The 20,159-nt window shown below is 35.5% G+C and overlaps 1 protein-coding gene across 1 annotated transcript; it reads right to left on the bottom strand.

The window, feature by feature from the left end:
- Positions 1-1,517: 1,517 nt before the first annotated feature.
- ppp1r14ab (protein phosphatase 1, regulatory (inhibitor) subunit 14Ab) lies at positions 1,518-18,329 on the bottom strand. The gene is made up of 4 exons (XM_048161729.1): positions 17,984-18,329; positions 4,670-4,750; positions 4,317-4,349; positions 1,518-1,962 (listed from the first exon to the last, which is right to left on the bottom strand). Exons 1-4 carry the CDS (start codon positions 18,212-18,214, stop codon positions 1,828-1,830), a joined length of 480 nt encoding a protein of 159 aa, XP_048017686.1. The 5' UTR covers positions 18,215-18,329; the 3' UTR covers positions 1,518-1,827.
- Positions 18,330-20,159: the final 1,830 nt, after the last annotated feature.

Genomic DNA, 20,159 nt, shown 5'->3' with positions numbered 1-20,159 from the left:
CAACTGTTTATACTTGTACGTGCATGCCCAATGTGCATGGGTGGTCATGTGACATGCATTTCGGCCATGTAGTGTAGACGGAGAATGTTTCTGAAATGCTGTGGAAACGCCAGTGTAAATGAGGATTGGTTTCATTTTAAAACAAAAACGCACTATGGAGGACCAGGAGTGCCACTTAAAAATAAAAAGAAGAATCAATTAATTAATTTAATAATTCAAACATAAAAATGTATATAAATGAATCACTTTTTATATGGGCAAATTAATAGACATATTTAAAGTTGTTTATTTAATTCCTGTTTTTAAATGTAGTTTAATAAATAAATAAAACAATACATTTTAAAAATCTTTTTTGAATGTATAAATAAATAGACAGATTTGAAATGGGATATTTAATTCATTTTTTAAAACGTAATCAATAAAACAATAAAAAGTTCATTAGTACATAATTTTAAATGCGCATTTAAATCGCTTTTTTAAAAAGAATTTGGCAAATGCTTTTCTTTCTCTATTTACCAATTGCTTTTCTTTGTCGGTTTGCCAAATGCTTTTCTTTATCCATTTGTCAATCGAGTGGTAAAATGCCATTGGACAGTACACACGTGGGAGCAACCAATCAACTTTCGCCTCAATTTGAAGGGCCAATCCTCTCTCACTTGTAACACTCACTGTTATTGGACAGTTAGTACGGTGACCGGAAGGGGACATGTTCGGTTCATTTAGTTTTGTTGTTTATTAACCTCCTGGAGCCATATGGATTATTTTTATGATGGATGTATGCATTTATTTTGGGCTTCAAAACACGCCTCCCATTCACTACCATTATAAATATTCAGAGAGCCAGGATATTTTTTAAATATATCTCCGACTGTGTTCGTCTGAAAGAAGATAGTCATATACACCTCGGATGGCTTGAGGGTGAGTAAATCATGGGATAATTTTCACCCATTTTTGGGTGAACTATCCCTTTAACTGCAAGCAAGTGAAACTGAAAACAGTATGTTAAAAACATAAAAGAAATTGCTGGCACTCTTTCACTGTACAAACAAACATAGTGCTGTATTATACAAACTAAATACAGAGCTGGAAGTGAAAAATTGGAAAATTCCTTCGAAATGTGGAGTAAATTATATCAGCTTGAATAGTTAATATAGTAGCAGCAAACAATACCTCATGGTTTTGTCACAAACTGGGCATAAGCATAAGCTGTCAGTTTTAATCAAGCATCATAAATTCATCACTGATATTCAAGAGTTTTTCTAAAAAAAATAATTTAATCCTACAAAATCTAATTCACAGACATAAACAATACAATAAGGAATCACTATAACTGACTTGAAATCTAAAAAGCATCCTAACAAAAATCTTTGGTCCATTAGTGGAAAACCAACCAAATCAGTATAATCTGAAAACCAAGAAAATATTTCTATAGAAAAATCCTTCACATGGGTCAATATTTATAGGGAAAAAGTAGATTATGTACTGTAAAAAAATGTTTTCTCAGGTAACCAAAAAAATTCACTAAATTAACTGTTTTTATTAAAGTCAAATAAAGTATTTAATATTACAGAATAACACTAACTACATTGGGTCATACCAATGAATGTCATTTTAAGGGATCAGGTAGAAATAGTTCTCCAAATTAACAAATAGGCTACACAATGACAACTTGCAATGGGTCCATGCCAAGTTTTTTTTTTTTTTTTACATAAATATTTTTATAGGTTTTTGTTTTGTTACCTTACAAACCGAAGTCAATATTTTACACACGTGCTGCTGATGCCTTGACACAGGAGACTGAACAGCTGTAGATGTTTGTGCAGGTGCTCAGTGTCTCTCAGTGTCAGAAGAGCCCTCCCGGTCAGGGAAGATGTGAAGCTGGGGATGTTCAATGCCATTGTTGTGGAGATCTTCTTGTTTCTGCAAACCATGAAGTTTATTCACCAATTCTGTGATAAAGACCTGATGAAGATGAGGATGAAAAGCACGTCATCATCATAGAAGAATCTTTATAATGAAAGACATGATGGAATGCGTCAACAGTGCAGTAACTGAATGAAAACAAGCGACTCGTCAACCATATAAGACATGGGGTCCATTCTTCGCACATTTTTTTTTTTTTTTTTTACAATGCATTATTATATATAATTATTCTAGTTATCTGCATCTACATTCAAACTAACTATATGCAATGTGTGTAAGGCTCCAATAAAATTATGAGATAATTATTCCCTCACGAATAAATCTCTCAATGGGAAAAATTGGCTCTGTCTATACAGACTATATAACATTATAGCTAGTTTCTAATTCATTTGAAATTATTATTATTATGTACATAAAAACATATTAACATTTTTATTTTTAATTATTAATTTCCCTGGTTCAATAGGGTGCTCTTGTAAGAAAGCATAGCTTTGAAGAACCTAACAAATACTGGATCATATCTAGGGCTGCACGATTAATCGCATGCTATTCTCACGCGCATTTCGTCAGTAAAGCCGGTTCCCTGATTACCGCTAAATCGCCATCACCTGTTTTTAAACGGAGCGCCTTTTAATAGACGGAGCCGTAGTTCACGGACAAGCCACGCAATATCGCGTTCATTATCGCAGGCGATTCATCTGCGATATGAACGCGATATTGCGTGGCTTTTCAGTGACCTACGGCTCCGTCTATTAAATGCCGCTTCATTTGAAAGCAGGTGATGGTGATTTAGCGGTAATCAGGGAACCGGCTTTACTGACGAAATGCGCGTGAGAATAGCATGCGATTAATCGTGCAGCCCTAATCATATCATATCGTCAACAGTAAAATCCAGATAAGTAATCCATGTACGAAGAACGGCCCCCTGAAAAGCTTTTAAAGGTGCCCTAGATTATGTTTTTAAAAGATGTAATATAAGTGTAAGGTGTCCCCTGAATGTGTCTGTGAAGTTTCAGCTCAGAATACCCCATAGATTTTTTTTTTATAAATTTTTTTAACTGCCTATTTTGGGGCATCATTATACATTTTTTTGCTGCGGCCCCTTTAAATCCCATGCTCTCCGCCCACAGAACTTCGCGCTTGCCTTAAACAGTGCATTAACAAAGTTTACACAGCTAATATAACCCTCAAAATGGATCTTTACAAAGTGTTCGTCATGCATGCGGCATGCATGCATCGGATTATGTGAGTATTGTATACTGTTATATTGTTTACTTCTGATTTTGAATGAGTTTGATAGTGCTCCGTGGCTAACGGCTAATGCTACACTGTTGGAGAAATTTATAAAGAATGAAGTTGTGTTTATGCATTATACAGACTGCAAGTGTTTAAAAATGAAAATAGCGACGGCTCTTGTCTCCGTGAATACAGTAATAACCGATGGTAACTTTAACCACATTTAACAGTACATTAGCAACATGCTAACGAAACATTTAGAAAGACAGTTTACAAATATCACTAAAAATATCATGTTATCATGGATCATGTCAGTTATTATTGCTCCATCTGCCATTTTTCGCTATTGTTCTTGCTTGCTTACCTAGTCTGATGATTTGGTTGTGCACATCCAGATGTTAATACTGGCTGCCCTTGTCTAATGCCTTTTATAATGTTGGAAACGTGGGCTGGCATAAGCAAATATTGGGGCGTACACCCCAACTGTTACGTAACAGTCTGTGTTATGTTGAGATTCGCCTGTTCTTCGGAGGTCTTTTAAACAAATGAGATTTACACAAGAAGGAGGAAACAACGGAGTTTGAGACTCACTGTATGTCATTTCCATGTACTGAACTCTTGTTATTTAACTATGCCAAGATAAATTAAATTTTTCATTCGAGGGCACCTTTAAATGTATTGACTTGTCAATAACAACTTTGTCAATAGGGGGCAGCAGAGGACAATGGCTTATTTGTAGTACAGATGTGAAGGTTTGGCTGGTTAGCATAGCCCAGTTAGTCCCTGCTGGTAGTAGTTGCTACATCATTTTGTGGCAAAAAGCATAACATGCTTTCATTATAGTATGTTTTACTAGTGCCAGATTATTTTAATTTCTTCCAATTATTTTCATTTAATAAAAACATGTTCGTATTATGGGATAATACCCAGATTATACCATAACACAATCATGTTTTGATAAAGAGTTCTGTTTATTCATCAACACTGTCAGTCACTATTTCCTGGAGTGTAACAGTGAGTCACTTTTAAGTCGAACACTGCAGGGGCTTATTTTGTTAAATCATTAAAACTATGTGCAGAAAAGGACAGCACAGATTTGTCTAAAAATGAAAAATCAAGTTTAATTCGTATTGTGTGAAAACATATGAATAGCTTACTTCTGTGTTGTTACTGCAGGTATGAAGGATATCCTGTAAGAAATAGAAATCAAGAGATTTGATAAAGAGCATGTCACAGACAGATCTCTTCCCTGCTGGAAAATAAATTTGCATAATATTCCAGGATGGGTTACGCTGGTTTGATTCTGCTCTTGCTGCTGGTATGAGCTCAATGACCAAAAAGAGCTTCCTCGTATTCAATGTTCCAAAAGATGGAAGAATTTAAATATAAAAGTAGTTCATATGATTCATTTTTGGGTGAATTGTTCCTTTTAAGCTGCACCATACTTGTGACAAGCAACTCTGATCTTTTCAGTAGAGTTTCTTCATTAGTATTTTCAGAGAGCAGATACCTTAAGCTTCTGTGTCCTTTCTTCATCACTCTGTAGATCTAGTAGCTCATCAATGTTCACTTCCTCTGGCATATCCTCTTCCTGTGAGAAGAAAAAGAGAGTCGCATTTAAAGCCCATTCACACCAACATGAATGTTCAGTCTGATTTTCGCATTCAATTTGTCTAGTCGAACCAATGAGCAAAAAACGTCAGACGTTTAAAGGGTTCGTTAACCCCAAAATGAAAATTCTGTCAGAAATTACTCTCCCTTATGTCATTCCAAACCCGTAAGACTTTCGTTCTTCTTCAGAACACAAATGAAGATCTTTTTGATGACAGAATGCTGTCAGATTTCCTTCCATTGACTGCCTTTGTAACTACCACTTTGACGCTTCAAAAACTTTCTGAAGATCGCTTGTTTTGACAAACAGATTTAATTTAGGCAATGCATATAAACATTGATCAGCGAACATAAGAAGAAGCTCAACTAAACCTGCTTCACCCGCGAGAACAAACCTCTTTATGTTCGCTGATCAATGTTTACATGTGAAAGCCTAAATTAAAACTGTTCATCATAACAAGCGATCGATGCTCTTCAGAAAATCTGGATTAAACCGCTCGATTCATATGGATTAGTTTTATGATCTCTTTATGAAGTTTTTGAAGCATCAAAGTGGTAGTTTCTATTGAAGGAAATCTGACAGCATTCTGTCATCAAAAATATCTTCATTTGTTTTCTGAAGATGAACGAAAGTCTTAAGGGTTTGGAAAGACATGAGGGTGAGTAATTAATGTCAGAATTTTCATTTTTAGGGTGAACTAACCCTTTAATGGAACATAGTGGGTGCTTCTCAATACTCAAATTGATGCTTCCTTGTTTCCTCGCTCCTACCTCCTCCACCCCGTGACCTGGAAACCGACTGAATTGACATCTCAATTCCCTAATTTCACCGCAAGAAGGAAAGGAACCTGAGGAGTCATGAGCGAGGATACACAGGTGTATCTGTCTCTCACATCCTAAGGGGGTGGAGCTAAAATGCGAAGAAAGGAAACGCGGATGCACAAATAAAAAAATGAGAAGCACCCAGTGAGCATTGATGCTCCCTGGTTTTTACAGTGGATTGTGGGACTTTTTAGGGAGCAAACATTTCAGTGCACTGAAAGGATTTTGCATTTGAGACAGCCCTTGAAATGGCCGACTCCCTAAGTTTTATGTAACAGCAGCATCACTGGGCATGTGACCAAAAGCACAAATCTTATTGGTTGGCCAGTGTTTTTCATAGTGCGATGGATAAGAGAGAACACCTTTCAGTAAAAGAAAAATTGTGGTATTGACGCCATACAAATGTCCATGTCAGTCTGAACATATTAACTTATTAACAGCCGTTCATTCAAATGGTCGCATGGTCACATTCGCAAAACTTCTGTTTGTCCATTGTCAACTGTCAATTGTGTAGGTCACTTCTAAACCAAGTAGCTTCATATAGAGTACCTCAGAGATGACGTGTTTTTGTAGGCAAAACCTGGAAGCGAGTTAGCATTTTAGGACTTGCGGTTCCATCGCCTAAATTCTTTTGAATGGAGTTTTGCTTAATCGCCTGAAATAAGGTCTGTGGTTAACAAAGCCTCTAAATATTTTCACGTTTTGATCTATGACATAAAACACAGTTATAACCCGCTTGTGATTTTTTAAACCTTAATTGTGTCTTAAAAACGGCGGTTGCTAACAAGTTGCTAAAAGAGACTACTTCCTTTGGCAGGAACTTTAGACGTCATCATGACAAACAGGACATTTGGACGGCATTTCTCATGAAAAAGTGGATAAGTATTCATACACAGCGCAGATCATAATCAGCGAGCATGTTTTTAAATAAAGTTGTTTTTTTTAAATAAAGTTTGAGGAAGCTTGGTGGTGACGTTGATCCGCGACCATGGTGTGCTGTAGTCCGTTTATAGCCTACCGTTAGCCTTTTATATCTGACGACTTTATTTAGGCTTCAAAATGTATAAATGTTGTGTTAACTTCTAAAGATTATCTTGATAGACAAAACGTCTAAGTGTCATAACCCTTTGTTAAACAGAGCTCATTTTTTGTGATTTTCCAAAAGTCTATGGGAAAAATGCAGGAGGGAACCCCCGTGCGCTGCTAACTTCCGGGTTGGCCTACAAAAACGCATCATCCCTGAGGTACTCTATTGGTAACTGTGTTGAATTTCTGTGTTAAAAATTTAACAAACTTGAATCCAATGTGAAATCCGTGTTGGAAAAATATTTCGGCTCTTGTGTCCCTCACATGAATCTCCTGATCGCATGGATTCCTATTGCGATGCCTAAAGGGGAGGTCACCCTATACTTATCGTTCCTTTGACTTCCATTCATACGTATGCAAATGCTGGAGACTGGAAACACAAGCTCAAGTCGCGGTCACACTATACTTTTCGTACCATTGACTTCTATTGATAAGCATACAAATGCTGGAGTCCGGAAACGCAAGCTCATGCGAAGAAGTTTCGAATTTCAGCACATTTCAAAGTTCAGACCTGTGAATTCATATCACATGAAGATGTTTAACCAATAGAAGATCAATACATCGTGGCGTGACCTCAAAGCTGAATTAAAGAACACATAGGCTGTGTCCAAAATAGCATACTCCATTGAGTATTTATTTTGAATAAGTACTTACTTTGTGAGCACTAAAAAAGTATGTTCTATATAGTATGAACGTGTGTAGTATTAATGTAATCCGGACGTACTACATTTGCCATGTTGTCATGTGACCTATAGCATCAGTTGCATCGCTTCACTGCCATTCACAAATCCTCTCCAGGGGCCTCATGGGATAGTAAAGTCTCCATTGCCATAAGTAGTAGTGTTACGGGTGCTGGTGTGTTGAAGAGACGAGAGTATCACAGATATCCACAATAACGGGTTTTAATCCAGAACGTAGGAGAAAGCATACAATATAACACAACAACATAACATTAGGTAACGTTAAGCACGGACAGGGAGTGAAAGGAGTGAGTCCATAATATAGGGAGTGCTGATGAAGGAGTCCAGTTGCCGGTGATGAGTGATGATGGGGAGATGACGAGGGAAGTGAGTGCAGGTGTGGAGAACAGGAGGATCATGGGAATTGGAGTTCTGGAGACAAGGGATCTGTGACAAGTAGGTCATCTGAGTACTTTTTGCCTACTCTTTTATGAGTACTGTGAATTTCGGACATACTAATCGTTACATACTGTTTTTTGCTTACTATATAGTAGAAAAGCAAGCGATTGTGGTTTGCAGCATTGCAAGAAAGTGGAGTATTGTATATTTGTACATTTTGGATTCATTATTATTTGTTATTATACGTTGAATTTATGTTTTTATAAAAGATTTGCCTTGTGTGAACAGGCCTTTACATTCAGGGTTGGGCAAAAATACATCAAAATGTATTTTAAAATAAAATACCAAATACCTTAATTTTAAGTGTATCAAAATAAACTACAAAATACAGCAGCCACACCATGTATCAAAATAAACTACTGTATTTTTGTATTTTTAAAATACTAAAAAATACTTTTACAAGGGAGCATGAAATTTCATCGCAAACCTTCAATCAGGTGGCCTATTTGATCGATCCCAAACAAGTTTGATAGCAACAGCTTTTCTCTGCCAGATTCATGCAATAAATCTGACATATGCAACCAGTTAAAGGCACAATATGTAGGATTTTAAGATTAATATATCCAAAAACCACTAGAACAATGTTATATATTTTGTTGACTTGTGGACTTACATTTTCCTAAATGTTTCCAAGATTGTTTAAATCCAGAGAAATAAGCAATTTCAACCAGGACACGGGCCATATCTGTGCATCTCCTATCATTGACATCATACCCTCAATTTCCGTTTTTATTAAGTATAAACCGTGGAAACATCAAAGACGCTTTAAATTCCTCATCTGTCTAATAAAACATATTATGTGTTTTATTAGACAGATGAGGAACTGTTTAGATTCATTAATCGACAGAAAACTATATGTTATATAGCTTCTTGTTTAAATCTCGTTTTCTTGATTTACAGCGAGTACCATGCATATCGAGCTAGCTTACTGCAGTGTGTAACAAGTGTCTCTTCTGTCCAAGTCCCATCCACATTCTTTTCCACTGGCTGTAGATGTGAAGACAACACCTCCCATGATTCCACACAATCAAGGATAAGCGACTGAATAAGGACCTCTAGCAGCGAAAATGTGCATATTGTGGCTTTAACAGATCAAATATTCACATACCCCTGTGATGTCCTAGATGATGGTTAGTTTTAAAGTAACCAGTTTAATGTTTAACAGTTTGCGAATGACTCATAATTGTATCCTAATTTAGTTACTTGGTATTTGGTAACAAAGGGCCTACTTTGCATCAGCAACACTGACTCAATGACAAACAAGTCATTCATAAGCAGACAACTAATGGCTCCTGTATTCATAGCAACTAGTTTCTAACTAACATTTGATTGTTTATCATAAATATACGGGCCTGCTGCTCGGTATAATAGTTTTCAAGAACATTATGTAAATTGGTAAATTATTTAGCCTAGGCTACTAAAGCGAACACCAAAACATAACATCTGTTTGGATCTCAACAAGTCTGGGCAAACTACTGATTCGGTACCAATCAGAGGCCGCATTTTTATGATGTCATCATGTAGACTTCTTACAAAGTATTTTACAGTATTTTAAAACTACAGAAATACAAAACACTAAAGTATTTTGATACAAAATACAAAGCAATTTTCATCAACCCTATCAAATACAAATTACAAAATACAATTTTGTATTTGAAATACGTATTTGAAATACATGTATCATAAATACTGCCCATCCCTGTTTACATTTAAACATCTATCCTGATTCAAGGAGGCATCATCTACATAGACAAATCACTCTTTTAATTCTAAATTTTAGTTTTCGATCTTTATCTGCTTGTTAGAACTATTATCTACTATTAAAAAATAATTATGAAAAAGCATGCTAAATTGGAATACATCAATAATATATAAATTAATAAATAGTGTGAACAAAACATTTACAATTAGATTTAATCCAAGGCTTAATAAAAGTGAACTCACAATTGTGACCTGCACTTGTAAAAGAAACAATTGCATTAGATGTGCACATTCAGATGCATTCTCACTTGACTGCCCACCACATAAATCAATGAATCTCGTGCTAAGCCATCCCTAAACATTAGAAGTCATACTAAAAGAGCACTGTGATGAAATATGAGGGTGGCATAGATCCACACAGACAGTCATTAGGTCTTATAGAGCTAAAAATCAAAGTATTGTCTCCCGTTCTACTCAGCAGCTGTCAATCTAGGCCAGACAGCTGTCACTTAGCATTAATCTATTGTGTGGGAAAAACAAGTCTATTCCAGCCTTCTCAAATACATCTACAGATAATACAAACTACTCATTCACAATACTCAAAGTTCTTGCATTGAGAGATATAATTCATGTCGAATCAATGGCTGAATTTCTGCATTGATTTTACATCCTTAACCGCAGTGGAAAAATAGTTTTCTCTAATAGGAAATGGCGTAGCTAAAAAAAAATACAATCTATTATTTATGGTGTGTACCTTTGTGTTTCGAGAATGATTTAATCTTCACTTCCCTTTCTTTGTGATGCATTAAAAAATAGGCCAAGGGCAATTTTCAAATACTTCCAGTAAATCATTTACCAAAGCCAAACCAGCTTGAAAACTGCTGCCACCCACTAAATGAAAACATATTGATCTTAAGCAAACAAGAGGTGATTTGCTACAGATTCGCTAACAATCAATTTGGCATGTTCGTGAGAGAAGTAAGAATGTCTGGTTAATAAATTAAATGTTTAGACGCATTTGATCAATATGAACTGAATCAAACAATCCATTGATCCAAATTTCAAGTCATATGGATCACTTTTATGACATGTACGTTTATAGTACTTTTGGATCATTTTTTGGAAAAAAAAAAAAGCAGCCAGTACAATTATATTGTGTTTCACAGAAGGAAGAAAATCATGCAGGTTTGGAATGACATGAGGGTGAATTCAAACTAAAGAAACCTGATGTGACCAAAACTAAATCAGAACAGTATGTATGGTGGGATTCAGTATAAACTTACCAACACCAAGGATTGCAACTTTGTTACCTCTATTGCCAAAGCTCCAAAATACCATCATAGTGTACACCCACACAACAGGTTAAGAGCTGGTCATGCAAGCCAGTTCTGATAAGGTTACGGATAACTACAGGGAACAGGGTTGGCGTGGGAGAACTTTCAAAATCCTGAAACTAACACCACTGTCGAAAGGTCAATCAGAGTAAGATCCAAGCTGAAAGCCCTACCAGGGCATCAGTGACCTTTCTTTTAACTCCAAATGCCACTGAAATGCTGTGAAACAGACATAACCCCTCACACGCTGTACGTACAAAGCAATTCGTTCCTAAGTTTTGCACAATCAATTGAAAACTGGAAATTAGTGAAGCAAATATTATTTAGATATTCCTCACAAAACTGAAGAAAAAACTACAAATGCAACTGAAAATGCAATTTTGAGTATTTATATGTGTACATATTCTGTTCTATTCTCAATAGTCATACAGCCTGTGACACATTTTGACTTGTCTCTGTAGTAATTCCCCAAAAACATTTCCTCCTGACAAAACATGAGTTCTTTCACCTTTTACTGTGCGCATGAGTGCTGAGTCAATCACTCCAACTGGTTTAGCATCATCTGATTCCCCTGGGCTGTGATTCAGTCTCTATTAATTCCAGGCCAGTAGCTAATGGGTAAGAGTGTGTTTTTTCTTCCTGCTGTCTTTGAGTTGGGCTGTTTTTTTCTTCTTCTGAGTTTCCATGCCTTATTAACAGCTGTGACCCTAATTCAAGTGTCCATCTCCTGTGTATTTGTGCAAGTATTTATATTTAGGATGTTAGACTCAGAATGTGACTAAATCAGTATTTCCAAACATTTAGAAAAGAAAGTCCACTTTCAACATTTAGTCTGACAAGTGAAGCAAGATACATCACTGGTGTTTGCTAAGACAATCATGTTACTATTATTGCTCATTCAAAGGACTAGGGATTTTAACAAACCTATAACCCCATATAATACACTTCACCATGTAACTTGTCCTGTACTCATTTTGTTTGTTCAACAATTTTGTCCATACAAAATACCCAGTTGACTTTCATTGTGTGGACAAAAACAGTTGATTTTTCAGAATACCTTCTTTTTTGTTCTAGAGAGAAATGTAAGAATACAGGTTTGTAGCAACATGAGAGTGAGTAAATGATGACAGAATTTCTATTTTTGGGTGAACTTTTTCTTTAAATTGAAGGAGGCAACCAAGCTATGTCTGTAGATCATAGTACGTATAGTGACTTGCAAATGGGCTCTTTCAACTTCCCAGTTTTCCACTTTTTCAAAGTCCAGTATGCCAACAACTATCAACCACCCAGAACAGCCTAGCAACTGCATAGCAGCATGCCAAAAAAAAAAAAAAAAAAAAAAAAAAAAAACCCACTTTGAGAAGAAAATTATTTAAAATAAGCCAAAACAACTAAAAATCAAGACTTCATCCCATCAGCATTTTTTTTTTTTTCAGGATTCCCACTAAATCTATGAGGCCTTTTAAAAGTGTGATTTCTAGACCTGAAATTAAATGTAAATGTAAATTCACATGTAACATAATAATACAATCGTTTAACGCCATTAGCATTTTTGTAATTAAATTAAAATTTTCTAGCCAAGCTCTAAAATATTTTATTAGGTAGAAATTGTGAGTAAAAAAATATTTATAAAAATCCTTATCATTAATCCTTTATAAAGAATATCACAAAAATAAATAAATAAAATTCATTGTGGACAATGAGGGGCCTTGGAGGAGAACCACTGACTTTATTAACTGCATAGCAACGCCCTGGCAACCAGCCACAACTCTAAAGCATTGTGGCAGACACATAGCTATCCACAATTATTTTAAAAATTACAAAATGTAGTTCTACATTTCAAACTTTTTCATAATGGGACATTCCTCTGCATGATGAACTACAAATAACACTGCATTCCCTAATCTTAAGTACTATGGACAACATCAGCGCTAGCATTTCAGCGCCTCTCACGTCAGCTTTATCCCTCTGTATCCAACCAGAGTAAAATGTCAGATCGTTTGTGCATCATCTATCCTCAGGACTCCATAACCAGTGATGTAATACGCTGTTCCACATTAAAGGCAAAAGTGCATGTGAGAGCAACACGGACTGACATGGCATAGTCTAACTAATTACATTATACGTGGCTTACTCTTAATATTTGTTTAAAGAAAATTCACAAGAAAATCCTTTTTCACATGAAACATTTAAAAAAAAAAATATTTGTACATGATTTGAGCCTTATTAGTGACCTCTTTACTAGCTGACCATTTAAGGAACAAGAACTCAGCTGTGAGTCAATTCTGAAATGCAATATTGTTTATAAACATTCTAAATGCAGATCTGCTGTTTTGCTCTTTTCTCCTTGAGATGCTGATACTATATAAGCACTATAAAATCCATCCAGGTGCATTCATTTTCCGATCATCATTCCCACGGGAATGGAGCTAGCATACGAACTTAGATGTTATAAATTTAGACTTTCCTTGTTTTATGACAAACAACAATAATACATTACCACTCCCTAAAATTGAAACGATAAAACATAAAAATGCCTTTTATGCATTTAGGTGAAACGTTAGTGTCCTTTATTATGAATAACACAATATCATCCAGCTAATGTTAAACTTCTCAACTGGATTTGTATTAATATTAAGTATGGGTTAGTTAAATTTCATCTTCAGAACACAAATTCAGATATTTTTGATGAAATCCGTGAGCTATCTGGCCTCCAATAGACTGCAAAACAACTACCACTTTCAAGGCCCAGAAAGGTAGTAAAGACATTGTTAAAATAGTCCACTTGGTGTTTTCTCCTTCCTTTTAAAAGTTGATGAGCCTGTTTATTTAGCTTCCCCAACCATGCATGATTATATTTCAGGAAACTTCTCCATGTTATTCTTAGCAATTTAGAACTGTGTTATCGATATCCATCAGAAAAGACTTGCCACTTATTTTAGGTCTCGACTCCTGACTAATTTTTTTGGATTACACATTGGATATGTCACATCTGTAACACAAAGTATTGTGCCTTTTGTTTTGACCCATGTTTGATGACACACATCTGACCACTATGGGACATCTAATCTGGGCTTTTTTATTAAGCTTTAATAGAGCTGTGGGCTAATGGTCCTGCTTAACGGGGCTTGTGATGCCCTGTGCATGGACTAATAGTTAGCGGGTAGTCATTTTGTAGGATGGGGGGTGGAGGACAGTTGCAGGAGGGCTTTCTTTGTGTGATACAGTGACATATGGGGTCTTCATTTCCACAGCCCCCATCCCCCTCACTCATAAGAAACACCCCATGAGACAAATATACCATCAATCAATCCCAGGACCATAAGAGCAGGACATTGTCGAGCCTGCTGCCGACAGGAAATGAAGGGGGGGATCTGATTACAGCCTCAGTGGGGGCTGTTTCTTTTTAGCACCAACATTATATTGGACCCTATAATATAAGTGTGTCCAGTGGCTGGATAACACACATACAAAGAGAATAAACATTAAATATATGTGTTGATAATTCAAGGTCCAATCAATAATATTAAAACTTTTGATATTGATACTGAAATTAATATTATTAAACTTAATATTATTAAACTAAGATTAATAAATGCTTTAGAAGTATGTAGTTAATTCATGTTAACTAATGTTAACAAATAAAACCTTATTGTAAAGTGTTACCGATAATTTTTATCGATTGATTATCAGAGTATGTTTTACAAGAAAATACTATTTCTACTTCAAAATTTCATTCAATGTATTACTTGCAAATTCTTTGTGAAAATACAATTTCTGAGTGAAACATTGTTTCAAAGTAAATCCTACACCATTTTTTTCAGTGTACAATTTAAAATTGACAGTGCAAAAGCAGTAAAAAAACCTAATTATGTGACAAAAAAATATTTAGAGATTGAAATATACTACTTTAATTAGTAGCAGACAAATTTGGAAATATATTACACAGAATGAAACACTGCAGAAAACCACTAGTTATAGATGTTGAAACGAAATGTGTTGCAACACCCCTTGGTCTCCCCTACAACATTTCATAACGGCCTTTATCCTGGCAGGACGCCAGGTACGTTCCACTTTCAGAGCCTAAGCATCTCTCTCCTCACATCAACCATCACAAAGCCCAGCGACTGTGAATGTTTACTGCTTTCCAGATGCCTGTTAGCATTCTAGAGCTCTCCATGTAAGGCAGCATGCCCACCAACAAGTTTTGTCTGCATCTTTAAGTATTTAAGATCAGCCCCCCGATCTTGCAGCTCATGGGAACTGGAGACTCTGAGACAAAAAAATCCCCTCCATCCTAAAATACTCCAAGACACAGGAATGTGAACTAATTAGATATAAATTGTTTGCATTTCTGCATATCGGGCATGTTTACTTGTCTTGACCACATCTTGTTTTTTTAAGCCTCCCAGGAGAACAGGACAAGTAGCCTGATGTAACTATGTGTCATACATCAGCAATCAGCTGAGTCAAATTATTAAAACCATTTAGAGATGCAAATATCATGTCAAAGTGCGAGGTAAAAATCTTCACAACTTGCTTTTGTGGTCTTAAAAGTTTACCAGTAACAATTTGTTTATTTAGTGATTATTATCTTTGTGTTCAAGGTCATGACACTACAATGTGTTTTTTAGGGCTGTTTACACAACGCATTTTTTATGCGTTTTGGCCATTCATTTACCCAACAACGGCATTTTGGAGGCCTGAAAATGAATTTCGAAGTGAGTGTAAAAAAACTTACATTTTTTTGTATATATGACAATGCTGTCAAAACTATCCCTGTTGACACGTATCCGCGAAAATTACTGTACTATGCTGTATTATGCTGAAAATGCTGTATTATGCATGCCAGGCCAGTAGTTGGCGATGTCACTTTGAAAAGAAAGACTACGCGCCTGTGCACATACGCATTCTTTTACAGAGCACTCGCGCCAAACACGCATGCCTATAGACTAACCCTCTGGTGCTCTTCGTGTGTCGGTCAAAACTATTTTTTTTTATTTCAATTAAATGAATGTACTATATTTTAGTTTTTTATTTAATATTTTATATTTTGGGGGGATTTTATGGCACTAAATTATATTTACGCTGTAGTTCTAATCCATTTATTCACTTTTTGAGCATAGACCTTAAAATTAAATTTCCAACTTAAACTGTCATAAATTTTGACTGCTTTAGAGCACAAACTTAATTTTGACAGATTATTGAAGTGAAAAAAGTTTTAAAAAGTTAACTTAAAAGAATTTTGTTTATTATGAAAATGCACAAAATACTCTTTTAAATTTTATATGAAATATACAAATGTTCAAAAACACATTTTACTCTAAAACTACAAGAAAATCAAAGCCATAAATCTAAACAAGTTGTGTTCCAAATTTTAGCTTGATATCTCAAAAAATTAGCTTTCAGTAAGATTTTGTTTGGGCGCAGTACCAAAAGATTTCACTAGATGAAATTCATCTCCCATTCATTTCCAATGCGGTCATTTTTGACCTCGAGGAGAACAAGTGTTACTATTTTTTCAGGACCATTTAACCTTTTCGAATCATGTCCATGATTTTTTTTGTGTGTGTGCGTCAGTGCGTGTTCACATAGCAAGTGCCAAAACCTTTACCATGTTTCATACCACTCCGATGAATTCTAAAAAAACAAAACGTAAAAATTTTTGGTAAAAAATGACAGAGCACCAGAGCGCTAAACACGTAATACACATGTGCATGCCATCACCATTTTCACAGATCCGCGTTTTTATTGTTTACACGGAGATGATAATAGTATCTTTTTCACTTACACTTTGAAACCCGTTTTCAAAAGTTCACGTTTTCAGGCCCCCAAACACCATTGTTGTGTAAACGAACAATAAAAACGCCTAAAAAAGTTTTCCATTTTAAGTTGAAAACGGTGTTGTGTAAACAGCCCCAATATGCACTTTTTTGAAAATGATACAGTTATCGTCTATGTGTAAACTACAAAAATTTGTGAAAACTGTGACGTCATGCGCATGCGTATTACGCGTTCAGGCTATAGGCGCGTAGTTTTTCCTTACAAAGTGACATCGCCATGATGCCATCTACTGGCCTGGCAGCATAATACAGCATTTTTTATCATTTTCGCGGACACGTGTTGTCATCTGTATGCGAAAAACAAAGAAAAAACGTCTCTGTTTTTGTCATGTTAATGTAGAAAGATAATTTTTTGGTAATATTTCTAATAATATTTATTTTCTGTCTGATATAAGATAAGATAAAGTTATTTAAAAAGGATATAGAGTTCACATCCTGTAAGGAAGTCATTTTGAAAAAAGTTGGAATTTTGTAAAAAGGGGAGCTATGATGGAAACATGCCTGAGATTATATGCCCTGATCTATCTATCTATCTATCTATCTATCTATCTATCTATCTATCTACCTACATAATGTACACACACAAGGAGAGTTTGGAAACACGGGTGGGGACATGTATCCTCATAGAAAAAGAAGATGAAAATAAAATGAAAAATAATATAAAAGTAATTGGATTTGTTGAGAAAAATTACTACAATAACACATAGTAAAAGTTGTATCAGATTGTCATTATTTACACATATATTCATGAGGGACACAAAAGGCTGTCGTTTAGTGGAATGACCCAAGGAAAGGTTCACGCCCTTCATGAATAAACGTGCGACATAATAATTTACTGGCACATCAAAAGGGTCTCGATCAAACGATATTTTGAAACTTACTTGCGAAATTGAAAATCCTTTATCACATTTTACCATCAGACAATTTACATTCCATCCAGGATTCAAATGGTTTGACACCTGCTTCACAATTAAGACGCGTAGCCCTAGACTATAGGTGCACATTTCCACGTGGATAGTGATGATTTTAAATCTACCCTCACTAATAGAAAACTTTCATTATTAAATATGTTTGCATTTTACCAATAAATTATTACACCAATCTTACTAACAGCGTAGAGAAATAATCAGCAATCAAGAACAGATTTATCAGCAACGCCTTTTGCTGCTGGCAGCTCATTAAATATTCACAATAATTATTTGAAAATCGTTTTGCTCACTTTGTCTTTCATTCATTAGATATTTTATGTTACTCGTATATTATGATTCTCTGTTACAAGAGGACTCACCCTTCCCAAATACAGCTCGTCAAGTCCACAATCTATCCACTTTTCCACATCCAGGCGCCTCTGGAGTTCCTTTCTGTTATATTTTACGGTGACTCGTGCTTGTCTCTTCTGCACGCTCAGTCCAGCTTCTCGGCTGGTACCTCGGCTCGGTGAGTGGACCTTATTGTTATAACGCCTCCCCACCCGATTCGCAGCCATCTCCAGACTGACCCTCTGGATGGACACTTGCATACAAATAAATGCTCAAGAGTCTGGCGGAGTAGGTGCGCTCCTCCGACACCTCCAGAGTGCGCTGGTCCGCAGGGTCCTAGTGCTGCCAGATTACTGCCTTACTCTCGCTCTCGGGGTCTGGCGACCACCAGGGTCCCGCAAGGAGGTGCTACAGTGTTAGGGAAAATAGTGTGTGTGAAACAAACAAACAAACAAACAAACAAACAGACAGACAGACAGACAGACAGACAGACAGACAAAAAGTTTATATTTATGTCATGAATTTATTTTTCACAAACAACTTGCCACATCTTGCCACAATGATATTATGGCTATTGATGATATAAACGCCTTCAAAATTTATAATTTTGCAGAAACATATTTGCATAAAGTAACTTTGCATTTGTAAACTGCATTTTATTTTAATTTCTCTTCATTAAAAGATATATTTTAACCCTCTACTGCACACATGTTGATGGCACATGAAAAAAAAATAGTCCACATCATTTTTTGGTTCATTTGGGAACATTTTATCGATTAAAAAAAAAAAAAATTATAAAAAAAAAATTTTTTCGTTGCCAACGTTGTGCGACAATGGTACAGAGTCATAGAGAAAATCATCATCAAAATCAAATTTAAAAAAAAAAAATTCAAGAAATCATTAAGTAAAAAGGGAAAAACTCTTGAAAGGTATATTGAATATACCTTTATATATAGAATATAGATTCAATATAGATATATTGAATTTGATACATGCATATGTCTGTATCATGTAGTGTGCTATGCTATTTAATGTACTTCATGTGATAAGATTTCACTCCGTACGAAACTTCAAAAAGCAGTTCTTCTCTGCTGTGAAATAGTGGTGTATGTTACAATTTTTGCAAATCACTTTGGGTGTTCCTGCACACCCAGGAACCCTGCATCTTCCCTTCTTATAACACATTGTGGCCAATGAGAGGTACTCTCTAAAACCTCCTCGAAAAGTACCCCTTATCGCCTGATGTCACCTGTTGGAGTTTTGGGTTCTTTGCCTCTGTCGCCTTTGGCTTGCTTAGTTGGGGACACTTGACATTTGACTTGACATTTGATATTCAACAGTGTTTTGATCTGCCTGCATTGACACTATTCTTTAAGAGCTGCTGTACAGCCAAAATTATGTACCAGTTATCAATGTAAAGCTGCTTTGACACAATCAACATTGTAAAAAGCGCTATATAAATAAAGGTGACTTGACTTGACAGTATATAGTTTGACATGGTCAGATATCAAGATAACATAGGCCTACTCTTTCTTTAAATGTCATGTATTACATAATAATCAATCATTTGACGGATTTTCTTGGCAACTATTTTTTTTTAGAAGAACTCTAAAATGCATATATTATTATTATTATTTTTTTTTTTTTAAAAGTGGTCGTTTCATCCGACATTTATCTGACAATACCACAGTTAATGTGTCTGTGATAATGTGAACTAACTGGCATTTAGTAAGATGCTTAGCAATACACATTTACCTACACTTTCAGTACAGGTGGTTCCCACACATATGTGACCGTGAACCACAAAACCAGTCATAAGGTTCAATTTTTTGAAATTGAGATTTATACATAATATGAAAGCTGAATAAATAAGCTTTCCACTGATTTGGTTTTGTTAGGATAGAACAATATTTGCCCGAAATACAACTATTTGAAAATCTGAGGGTGCAAAAAAATCAAAATATTGAGAAAATCGCCTTTAAAGTTGTCCAAATGAAGTCCTTAGCAATGCATATTCACTCACAAACATAATTTTTTTATATATTTAAGGTAGGAAATTTACAAAATATCTTCATGGGACATGATCTTTACTTAATATCCTAATGATTTTTGGCATAAAAGAAAAATCGATAATTTTGACCCATACTTGTTGGTTTTTGCTACATACCCGTGCTACTTATGGTTTTGTGGTCCAGGGTCACATTT

This window comes from Megalobrama amblycephala, linkage group LG16, assembly GCF_018812025.1.
Source record: "Megalobrama amblycephala isolate DHTTF-2021 linkage group LG16, ASM1881202v1, whole genome shotgun sequence".
NCBI lineage: Eukaryota > Metazoa > Chordata > Actinopteri > Cypriniformes > Xenocyprididae > Megalobrama > Megalobrama amblycephala.
This window is presented reverse-complemented; position numbering and strand designations above follow the sequence as displayed.

What these genes read in the sequence shown, in the direction of transcription:
- ppp1r14ab (XM_048161729.1), bottom strand. Translation starts at nt 18,214, where the DNA reads ATGCAAGTGTCCATCCAGAGGGTCAGTCTGGAGATGGCTGCGAATCGG. An exon ending in ACGAGCTGTATTTGGGAAGG is followed by an intron (nt 4,751 to 17,983) that starts GTGAGTCCTCTT and finishes TTCTTCTCACAG; the next exon opens with GAAGAGGATATGCCAGAGGA. An exon ending in CCTGCAGTAACAACACAGAA is followed by an intron (nt 1,963 to 4,316) that starts GTAAGCTATTCA and finishes CATCTTCATCAG; the next exon opens with GTCTTTATCACAGAATTGGT.